Source organism: Sprattus sprattus (assembly GCF_963457725.1).
Source record: "Sprattus sprattus genome assembly, chromosome: 1".
Taxonomy (NCBI): Eukaryota; Metazoa; Chordata; class Actinopteri; order Clupeiformes; family Clupeidae; genus Sprattus; species Sprattus sprattus.
In genome coordinates, this window is record NC_137920.1 from 71,725,480 (window position 1) to 71,736,915 (window position 11,436).

At 47.4% G+C, this 11,436-nt stretch overlaps 1 protein-coding gene across 1 annotated transcript; it reads right to left on the reverse strand.

The window, feature by feature from the left end:
- Positions 1–5,737: 5,737 nt before the first annotated feature.
- npas4b (neuronal PAS domain protein 4b) lies at positions 5,738–10,000 on the reverse strand (the record flags this gene model as incomplete). Its single annotated transcript, XM_080846450.1, has 9 exons — positions 5,738–5,763; positions 6,088–6,544; positions 6,650–7,811; positions 7,961–8,096; positions 8,439–8,548; positions 8,676–8,967; positions 9,088–9,190; positions 9,341–9,510; positions 9,826–10,000. The coding sequence occupies 9 exons, from the start codon at positions 9,998–10,000 to the stop codon at positions 5,738–5,740; spliced, it is 2,631 nt and encodes an 876-aa protein (XP_080702576.1).
- Between the last annotated feature and the right edge of the window lie 1,436 nt (positions 10,001–11,436).

Consider the following 11,436-nt stretch of genomic DNA (forward strand, 5'->3'; position numbering starts at 1 on the left):
CCTGAAGGAAATACCAGTGCATGAAATGCAAAAGTTAGGAAAGGAAGAAGAAAATAAAGAAGAGTGAAAGAAGGAAAGAAGAGTGGAAGAAGGAAAGAAGAAAGGATAGTAGAGTGAAGAAAGGAGAGAAGAGAGGATGAAGGAAAGAATAGTGAAAGAAGGAAAGAAGAAAAGAAAGAAGAGTGAAGAAAGGAAAGAAGAGTGGAAGAAGAAAAGAAAGAAGAGTGAAGAAAAGAAAAGAAGAGTGAAAGAAGGAAATAATAGTTGAAGAAGGAAAGAAGAAAAGGGAAGAGTGAAAGAAGGAAAGAAGAAAGGAGAGTGAAGAAAGGAAAGAAAAGTGAAAGAAGGAAAGAAGAGTGGAAGAAGGAGAGAAGAGTGGAAGAAGGAAAGAAGAGAAAAAGAGAGTGAAAATATTGAAAAAAGGAGATAAAAATGGAGTGAAGAAGAGAGATTGAGTGTGAGAGAAAGTAGACTGAGAGGGATAGAGAGAAAGATGGAGAGAAAAAAAAAGTCGAGAATGGAAGGTGTCTTAATGTTCCTAGTTACAGTTAAATTGAGAGGGACAGAGAAGAGGTTCCTTTGATTTGGCGCAGCTGTCAGTGAAGCACAGGTGCAAGCCAGTTTAAAGACCCTATTATGATGTCATAATGGCCCAATGTAAGTCAATGGGAAAATTTAAATTCGTTTTTATTTAATATCTTAAAAAGTATAAAATTTAGAAAAGTGAAAAATACATAGCATAAGTGTCCTTTACAAGACCTACGCAACAAAGCTTGAATGAAGTTTCTACGTTAAGCGGTTCGGGCTGAATTAATCGCAGAAAAAGGTAAGAAGAAGAAGAAAATGCCTAGGAATAACAATACAGGGCATTTCATGCACTGTAATAACAGAAATACAGCAGTGAAGTGATAGTGTAGCCACTAAAGACAGCTGTCACTGTGATAGAGTGTGTCCCAATGAAGGTAGTGCAAATGCATAGTGATTGACAGGGCAGGAATAATAATTACTGCAAATAATTTGAAATTCGAAATGGAGATAAATATACAAACAAATACAAATTTGAAACGGCTAACATAGCTAGCAACCGCCAGTCCAGTAGTCTAATGACAGAATGTAGGCAGGCATAGCAACAGAGAAGCGGCAGTTCCAATAGTCAACTTCACTCTGCAATTGCTTGGAGGACTTGGACAGCAGTTTGGCCTGGAGGACAAAGACGCCAGCACTACTGACCACATGCAGGCTCACAGGAGCAGAATTACCAGCGCTACTGACCACAGAAGCAAGATTACCAGGACTACTGACCACAGGCTCACAGGAGCAGGATTACGAGGACTACTGACCACAGAAGCAAGATTATCAGCACTACTGACCACAGAAGCAAGATTATCAGCACTACTGACCACAGGCTCACAGGAGCAGGATTACGAGGACTACTGACCACAGAAGCAAGATTATCAGCACTACTGACCACATAAGCAAGATTATCAGCACTACTGACCACAGGCTCACAGGAGCAGGATTACCAGCACTACTGACCACAGGCTCACAGGAGCAGGATTACCAGGACTACTGACCACAGGCTCACAGGAGCAGGATTACCAGCACTACTGACCACAGAAGCAAGATTATCAGCACTACTGACCACAGAAGCAAGATTACCAGCGCTACTGACCACAGGCCCAGGGGCAAGCGAGACTAAACAGATTCTGGCACAGCATGCATAACAACCATCTGTAATTTTGCCTTGTTCATTTTAGTTACACTATGCAGTTCTGCGTCTTTGCTTCTGTCAGCTTTTTCACTGCTGCAGCTTTGCCCATGGAAACACGCAGTAAATATGTTCTCATCTACACCCAACCAAGAGTTCCGTTCTAGTCACCCTCTTTGTGTCTATCTCAGCTTTTCTTATTGCATTCTGGTCTTTTGTAATGAAAGAAAACAGATGACGATGATTGTGGTAGTAGTTGTAATATTAGCCGATAGATCTGTAGTAGATTAGAAGGAGACAATCTTGCCATCCTTTTGAAGGCCCAAGCCATATGTGTGTGTGTGTGTGTGTGTGTGTGTGTGTGTGTGTGTGTGTGTGTGTGTGGTGCAGGCCAATTACAAAACACTCAAGGTTACATGGAGAGATATTTGCATTTTCATCTCATCCAAAGTTTGTGTGGGTGGGTTTCAATGTGTGTATGCACCTGTGTTGTGTGTTTCAATGAAGTGTGTTTTTGAGTATATGTGTGTGTGTGTTTGTGTGTGTGTGTCTGTTTGTGTGTGTGTGTCTGTTTGAGTGTGTGCACGAGTGTGTGTGTGTGTGTGTATGTGGTGGTGGGGTGCAGAAAGAGTGGTTGAAGGATGATTGAGACAGAGGTGAGTCATGACTAGAGGATCCTGATGAATGAGATAGAGAGAGAGAGTGTGTGTGTGTGTGTGTGTGTGTGTGTGTGTGTGTGTGTGTGTGTGTGTGTGTGTGTGTGTGTGTGTGTGTGTGAGGGTGCATGAATGAGACGACAGAGATGTGTGAAAGGAGGAAGATGAAAGGATGTTCATCTGTGTGATTGGGTGTGTGGGAGGGGGAGAGAGAGGGAGTGAAAAAGAGAGGGAAAGAAGGAAGAATGGAGGGGAAGAGGAAAGAGCACCTTAAGTCCTCCTCCTGTACCTTTCAGCCCTTTTCACTGTCCTCTCTCTCTTTTCAGACTCGTCTATTTTTACTCCTCTTCACCGCCCACACAAGGACAGGACGAGAGCAGGCACAGATGAGCTACACAGCAACGAGAAATGTGTGTGTGTGTGTGTGTGTGTGTGTGTGTGTGTGTGTGTGTGTGTGTGTGTGTGTGTGTGTGTGTGTGTGTGTGTGAGAGAGAGAGTGTGGGTGTGAGTGTGTGAGAGAGAGAGAGAGTGCAAGAGAGTTGTGTGTGTGGGTTTGTGTGTTTGTGTGTTAGTGTGTCTTTCTGCATCTGTGTGTGACACACAGTCCAACACTAACACACAGGAAACTGTTTAAGTATTTGGGACCTTAATCTGGTAAGGTAGAGGATAAATGCAAACTTTAACACAGGAACAGGTGCAGCAGTGGACAGAGCAGTACCTATGGGGATGGACGTGTCGAGAGACCAACAGGTGTGACCAGAACAGTACCTATGGGGACAGACATGTCGAGAGACCAACAGGTGCAGCAGTGGCCAGAGCAGTACCTATGGGGACAGACATGTCGAGAGACCAACAGGTGCAGCAGTGGCCAGAGCAGTACCTATGGGGACAGACATGTCGAGAGACCAACAGGTGCAGCAGTGGCCAGAGCAGTACATATGGGGACAGACATGTCGAGAGACCAACAGGTGCAGCAGTGGCCAGAGCAGTACATATGGGGACAGACATGTCGAGAGACCAACAGGTGCAGCAGTGGCCAGAGCAGTACATATGGGGACAGACATGTCGAGAGACCAACAGGTGCAGCAGTGGCCAGAGCAGTACATATGGGGACAGACATGTCGAGAGACCAACATGTGCAGCAGTGGCCAGAGCAGTACATATGGGGACAGACATGTCGAGAGACCAACATGTGCAGCAGTGGCCAGAGCAGTACATATGGGGATGGACGTGACGAGAGACCAACAGGTGTGACCAGAGTAGTACATATGGGGACAGACATGTCGAGAGACCAACAGGTAGAAATAGAGACAGAGACACATACTAAGGTCAAAATGGAATACATTACGTAACACAACCGAAAATAAATGACAGAGAATATGTGAACACTAATGAAATATCACAGATAATTGGAGTTACAATGATAAATACATCAATAAGAAAACAGATAGACAGACAGATAGATAGATAGATAGATAGACAGATAGATAGATAGATAGATATATAGATAGATAGATAGATAGATAGATAGATAGATAGATATATAGATAGATAGATAGATAGATAGATAGATAGATGGATAGATAGATATATAGATAAAAAGATAGATAGATAGATAGATGGATAGATAGATAGATAGATAGATAGATAGATAGATAGATAGATAGATAGATAGATAGACAGATAGATAGAGAGACAGATAGATAGATAGACAGATAGATAGAGAGACAGATAGATAGATAGATAGATAGATAGATAGATAGAGAGACAGATAGATAGATAGACAGATAGACAGATAGATAGAGAGACAGATAGATAGATAGATAGACAGATAGATAGAGAGACAGATAGATAGATAGATAGATAGATAGAGAGACAGATAGATAGATAGACAGATAGATAGAGAGATAGATAGATAGATAGATAGACAGATAGATAGAGAGACAGATAGATAGATAGATAGATAGAGAGACAGATAGATAGATACATTTGATAGACTCGGAGTGGAGGAGAGATGTTACGGGCACAGAGAATGAGACAGGAAGTGCCTTTTATGGAGTTATCATGACCAGTATCCTACGAAAGAGCTGGTATAATAAAAGTAAGAGTGGGCTGAACAGGAGACACACTGTGTGTGCATGAGTTTGTGTGTGTGTGTGTGTGTGTGTGTGTTCGTGTGTGTGCGCTTTGTTAGCTTCCGCTTAGTGTGGGAAGATGATTGTACCCATGAGTCAAGGGCGTGTGTGTGTGTGTGTGTGTGAGTGTGTGTGTGTGTGTGTGTGTGTGTATGTGTGTGTGTGTGTGTGTCTTTGTGTGTGTATAAGTGAGGTTGTGTGTCTGCCAGTGCGGGCAAAATAGCTGTCAGCATGTGCGTCAGCTCCGAACGGGCTCTGTGAAACCATGGAGACCAGCGAGCAGAAAGAAGCCAGTGAATGACGGACAGAGACGGGGAGAGGTGGGAGGAGCAATGAGGAGGAGAGCGCACAGTAACCACAAGTCCTCCTCATGCCCCTCAACGAGCTTCAGCCCAAGACCTTCGCTTTCACACAGACACGCTTTAATCAAGGCCCAATTCTTTCATTTTCACGCAGACATGCTGGAATCAAAGCCCAATACCATTGTTTTCACACAGACATGCTTTAATCAAAGCCCAATGGCTTTGTTCTTACATAGACATGCTGCCTACATCACTTCACCACCAACAACAAACAAGCTAGCTGTACATTTCATGTGGCATTGATAAGAAAAATAAAGCGGATCCATTGAAAATTGAGAAAATACATTTTATAGGAATAGAGTCTCCATGTCAATAAATACTGATGCAAATATATTGTCAATATATCATTGATAGTTACATTCATGTACTGTACACAGAATTGCACTGACACATAAATATTTCTTGTAATCAAGATAATCAAATATTAAATATCAAGAACATAGGAATCATCCTTTACTTAGGCGTAGACAACTCTACGTTTGTATTTGGAAACACTGTGGGTACAACAGAACCAGTTCATACGAGAACCGGTTAGAACAGAACCAGTTCATACAAGAACCAGTTAGAACAGAACCGGTTCAAACAAGATCCTTTCCAAGTGTATGATGCGTATCCAATAGATAGTCTTCACATAAGTGAATACAAACACGGTGCTTCTCTTCTCCTCAGAGTGACATTCAAATAAGTCAAGTCAATGAACAAACAAGAAATGTGCTTTTTAAAAGTGTAACGTTCCTTATCTAGTGTAGTATCAGAAAAGGGTCCATTTCTGTCTCTTTGTACGTGTTGTATAGATATTATACAGCATCGTTTCTGAGAAATGCAGCTCCACTAATGACGGCAATATGCCATACTTAATTAAGTCATAGACTTATTTCAGAACGTGTGATCACTGGTCCCATCTGGAAAACAAGAGAGGGAGAGACATTAGAACACTTCACAGTCAACAGATATCATTTGTATATATATACTGTAAGTCTCTCAGCTGAAGTGTATGTGTGAGGATATATGGATGTATGTCTCCTGATGGTGTGTGTGTGTGTGTGTGTGTGTGTGTGTGTGTGTGTGTGTGTGTGTGTGTGTGTGTGTGTGTGTGTGTGTGCGTGCGTGCGCGCGTGCAGCGCGCGTGTGTGTGTGTGTGTGTGTGTGTGTGTGTGTGTGTGTGTGTGCGTGCGCGTGTGTGTGTGTGTGTGTGTGTGTGTGTGTGTGTGTGTGTGTGTGCTCACCTGGGTAGATGCCATATGGGGAACTGTTGAGAGGGAGTTGATACAACTCAGGATGTTGGCCCACTGCAGGGGGCATCAGGGCACCAGCCCCAAACACTGTTTCCATGGCCACCAGCTCCTCCAGGAGGGACTGGGCGCAGGACGGTCCGGGGGCGGGAGCCGGAGCAGGAAGTGCGGTGGCGCTGGCGGGAGGAGGGCGAGCCGACTCAGGGGACGCTGGGATACTGGAGGACCGTGAGGTGGGCAGCATGGAGGCCTCTTCCTCCTCCTCCATCTCCAGGTCCATCCCACCGAAGGCCCCGCCCTCCTCCCCCAGGCCTGGTCCTAGTAGTCCGCCCCCAACTGGGTGGTTACAACGCGCCGATTGGACGCTACTGAAGTGGTATTCACCAATAGGGGACTGAGCTCCCTGAGACTGGCAGGGGGAGGGCCAGTTCTCAGGAGCAGGGGGGGAGCACTGCATATAGCAGGAGGAGGAGGAGGAGGAGTAGAAGGGGGAGGATGAGGAGGAGGAGGAGGAGGATGTGAGAGGGTTTGGGGAAGAGGGAGACATGTCCACTACGATGCTCTCTTCGAACAGAGAGGATTCCTCTAGGACAGGTTGGAAGTCCATGGCGGCCCACGCGGTAGCGGGGTACAGCTCACAGGCGGGCACAGGCTCGTTCTGGCGAGACTGCTGGGGGGCCACGGGGTGGCGGGGGAGGGGGCGGGGGTCAGAGGGCTTCGGGTGGAGAGGGTTGTCATAGAAACCTTCGGCCACCGCACTGATGTACTGGGCCAGCAGAGAGATCTCCAGCCTCTCGATCTCCTCCTCCCGCCCACTCTTGGGGAAGAAGGTGGGCATGAAGGACTGCTTAGTGGGGGACGCCTCGGGGGTCAGAAGCCCCTCGGGGAGCGCTGGGTAGTGCCCATGGGGCACGTCCACATACAGCGGCCCCCGGATCTCGGGCAGAGCCATGGTCGTGTACTCGACGCTGGCGGCCATTTTGTGCTCAAGGGGGAGCTTCCCGTAACGAGGCTTCTGGCAGGCAGCATCAGGGGGGAGTGGCAGCCCCAGGTGAGGGGTAGGCAGGGGCTGGGCACAGCTGGCAGAGGTAACCCTGGTAACAGGTAGACCTGACCCAGCCAGAGCAGTGGCACTCGCCCCCACAGCAGAGGCGTCGAAGCCAAACTGCTCATCCCCAAACAGGAAGCTGCTGACGCCCCCAAAACAAGGGGTGTAGGGAGGCGTGCACACAAGCTCCCCCTTCAGCTGGGGCGTGGGCATGGCCAGGGGGGACAGGGGGTGGAGAGGGGCGAGGTGCATGTTTGGGTGGAGGGCTGGAGAGGAGACAGAGGAGGAGGTGGAGGACTCGAGTCTGGCCTGGAGGGGTTGGCCTGTGTGCCCGCTCCACTGCCCCAGCTGGGTGAAGCCCTCCTGAGGGTGGGGGAGGAGGTGCTGCTGCTGGGGGGGGCAGTGATGGTGGCGGGGGTCCAGAGGCCCAGCACCGCCCAGCTCGTCTGAGGAGCTCTGGCTGGAGGTGGGCAGGTTGAAGTCGAAGGACTGGGCCGAGAGGCCGCTGCTGCTGGGCGTGATCACCTGGTCCGGGCTGGCCAGTGGGTCCGACTGGAACGGCAGGCCCAGGGGGTCGGGGTAGGGGGCACCGCCACTGCCACCCAGGTACAACGTCAACTGGTTCTGCTCCAAACACAGCTGTTGTCGCACGGACCAGGCCTCAGACTCACTGAGATTGAAAGAGAGAGAGAGAGAGAGAGAGAGAGAGAGAGAGAGAGAGAGAGCAGAGTTACACACCCATTTCCATATGTCTTACGGTAAGCAAAACATATGAATGCATGACATTAACACTTATGTGGCGTGTGGATGCTACGCTACCTGATGACGTAGTTGAGGCAGCTGATTGGCTGGTCCCCCGTCTCCAGCTGCAGCACCATGAAGAGCCACACCCAGGAGCCCCCCAACGCCTCCACCTGCACCACCATCTCCACACGCCGCTCACGGGACTCCCGCACTGCACAGAGAGAGAGAGAGAGGGAGAGAGAGAGGGAGAGAGAGAGGGAGAGGGAGAGGGAGAAGGAGAGGGAGAGTGAAAGAGAGAGAGAAACCTGGTCAGCACCTGTTGCTACTGTCTTGGGTCTTTAGGATGTCTGTTAGAGGGAAGGTGACTGACGTTGTGTGGCTGTGGCTGTATGTTTGGTGTGTGTGTGTGTGTGTGTGTTTGGTGTGTGTGTGTGTGTGTGTGTGTGTGTGTGTGTGTGTGTGTGTGTGTGTGTGTGTGTGTGTGTGTGTGTGTGTGTGTGTGTGTGTGTGTTTGGTGTGTGTGTTTGTGTGTTTGTGTGTGTGTTCTACTTACATAGAGCGCAATGCTTTTCTGAGGCATGGGACAGATCCCTGGGATGAAGCAGGCTGTACCAGGAGCGTGAGCGCAGAGTCTCTACGTCATACCCCAGGTAAACACTGATGCTGCAAAAATAAACAGAAATAACGGATAAGTATAGAAAGATACAACCTCATAACCATTCAAACGACCAGTGTCATGTAAACACGTAATCACGTCAGAGATAAGCGGGACTGCTCTGAGATCTCATACCTGTCATGCGCGTCCAGCAGTTTCATGTCGCGCGCGTGTCTCGAGTGGAAGCAAGCCAGGAAGAAAGATTGGTCGGGAGGCGGCGTGAGCAGAGGATTCATGGACGAGGCGGGGTACGGAGTCCGGGGTTCCAGCGGTGAGCAGGAACACATCCACACGGGGTTCGAGGACCAGTAGGGCGAGGCGGAGGCCGGGAGAGACAGGCAACGCGCGCGCACCAACGTCAGCTTGTTCCCAGCGCCCTGTCGCCGGATGAACTTGGAGGTGTTGAACCGGCAGCGGAAAAGACGGTCTGATGACAGAAAATAAAATGTTTCGGTTAGAACCCGAGATGTACATTTTTTCCCTGGTTGTCAGAACCAAAAAATGAATCAATTTAATGGTTTACGAAGCAAGTTGAAAGAGGATTTACCTGTATCTGTTGTTGTTGTCTGCACGAGATTACTTCTCAGGATAAAATGGTCATTCGGATCGATGATGTCAAACACACTGTCACTCTGGGATACCAGATCAACCTAGACAAATATAAACAATCAATCGATTAATTATGGTCTGAATCTGATGAGCGACCGGCTCACATCATTAATTGTAGTGGTGTGAAAATGAAAAATCTTGCACTGATGGCAGTTAAACTTCATGTGGAATCACGCTGTCTGAATTCTCACCATAGAGTGGCCGAGATGCTCCGCGACGTTGTCCGACAGATAGAGAAGTTTTCCCTCGCTCGAGATGAGTAGCAGGAATCCTGGCAGCGAGCTCATCAGCTCCGACAGTTCGTCTAAGGACAACAGGCTCCCGCTCCTTCTCTCCTCGTGACGCTCCGATATGGACATATCTGTGAAAGACATATGGCAATGAGTGAGTCCGGTCGGTCAAAGAATGTGCAAGTTTACTGTACTCGCCAACACTCATACTGATTTAAACCCCCTTTTTATTAAATTAACCACGAATACGCTACTCCCTCTGGTAAACGCGGCACTAGCACCACGGACAGCGACAGGCATATTTCAGTACCTTGGACAGAGACACGACACCATGCGTCAAGTTGGTAAAAGTTCAAAATAAACCGTCATTATCATATAGCAATACAGCCCATGCAACCGACACAGACTAAACAAAGTATTAGTATCATCCGAAGAGTTTCGTGTACCTTGAGAGAAGAAGACGGACTTTCTGGTGTACATGCAGGCGAGTGACATGATGTGGAGGTAGGAGATCCGTGCCTTGTCTGCATCGGAGATGGGCAAAAGTTCTTTCAGGTTACGAATCTCCGCATTTATTTGGTCCCTCCGTGCCTTCGAAGCCCCCTTTGTCGATCGTAACATTTCTCGACTTTAAGTCCTCTTTAAGGTGTCGTCGGCTCAGGGTTTGGGCAGATTTCGACTGATGTGTTGAGTAAAGTTGTGTTCCAACGTCTACTCCATCACTGTTTGAACCTGACACATTCAGTGTAAACTTAAGGTAAGTTCTGAGCACTTCGCTTCGAGTTGTGAGGGCTCAGGTCAGTGTAGTTACTGATCTCCAGGATTCGTGTTTCAATATCCGCAAAAGTGCTACGAGCTGAGCGTGCTGGCTCTTTATATAGGAACCAGAATAAATAAATAAAAAAAACAGAAAAGGTGGAGGGAGGGTAGAGAAAAAAACGCTGTTTCTACATCTCAGCATCTCTGCCGATGACGTAGGTTTTTCATGGGAAACCTCAGCAACGCAGCGCGCCAGATTTGGGTATAAGCGAGCAGGGGCGGAGATTACATGCCGAGCGGCGGGACTTGGGCTCGTGGCGCGCACTGGCACAGGTATCCGACGCGAGGAGGATGCGAACCTTCGCTAGACTACTCACTTTTCAACATCGATCAGGATCGCCTTAATCGCTATCGATTTTCTCATTATTGTACTGATGTCAAATTTAAAAGTGGCCAGTTCACTGACCACAATTCGGATAGTCAAACCAAAGTTTTGCAGAGGAGAGGAGTGTAATTATTACATACAGTTAGGCGAAACCCAAACAGTATTTAGAGATGTAGAAATCCTTTCTCTTGTCATACTCTTTCTCGAATGCCTGTTGTTGAGGTCGCCATTAAACAACGACAAGACAAGATGAAGGAGAAGTATGTCCCGGAGAGCAACAACACTGTGCGTGGAATTTGGAACACCATCAGCCTATTCACCCGCAACATACATGAACTGTGTTTGTCTTTGCTCACATAATGTTATAATCAATGTCCAAACAGCGCATGCCTGACATGTCGTGACCATACAGAGCACAGATGTAACTAACATTTGAGTAGACCCCAAAGTTGAGCGCTATCTGCTGTCCGATGAATACAAATCAGAAGTAGGCCTAAACTCATTCAGAGAATGAAATGAATGGGACTTGCCAGACTTTTGGACTTACAAGAACGTCTTTAAAAAAAATGGTCACTGCAATTTTAGGACATATTCTTGACAGATTACGACCGAAATTAATACAAAATTCAGTCAGTGGGACTCACTACTGTTGAGGCATGTCGTCTGTCAACACACGATTTCAATTTTGATGCGTGTCAACGCCAAGTTCAGGCCAAAAATAGAACGTAAACAATACGGAGAGTGATACAATGAAACACATTGTCGACCATGGCAGTTGAGGTGCTCGAACAGTATATTTTGTCATGTTGTATATCGCCTGGTCAGGGCCTTTCTCTTATGTGCAAACTGTGACAGAGCATGTAGCGAATTCTATACAAACACATTTAAGCCACGTAGCAAAGAGATTAAGGTG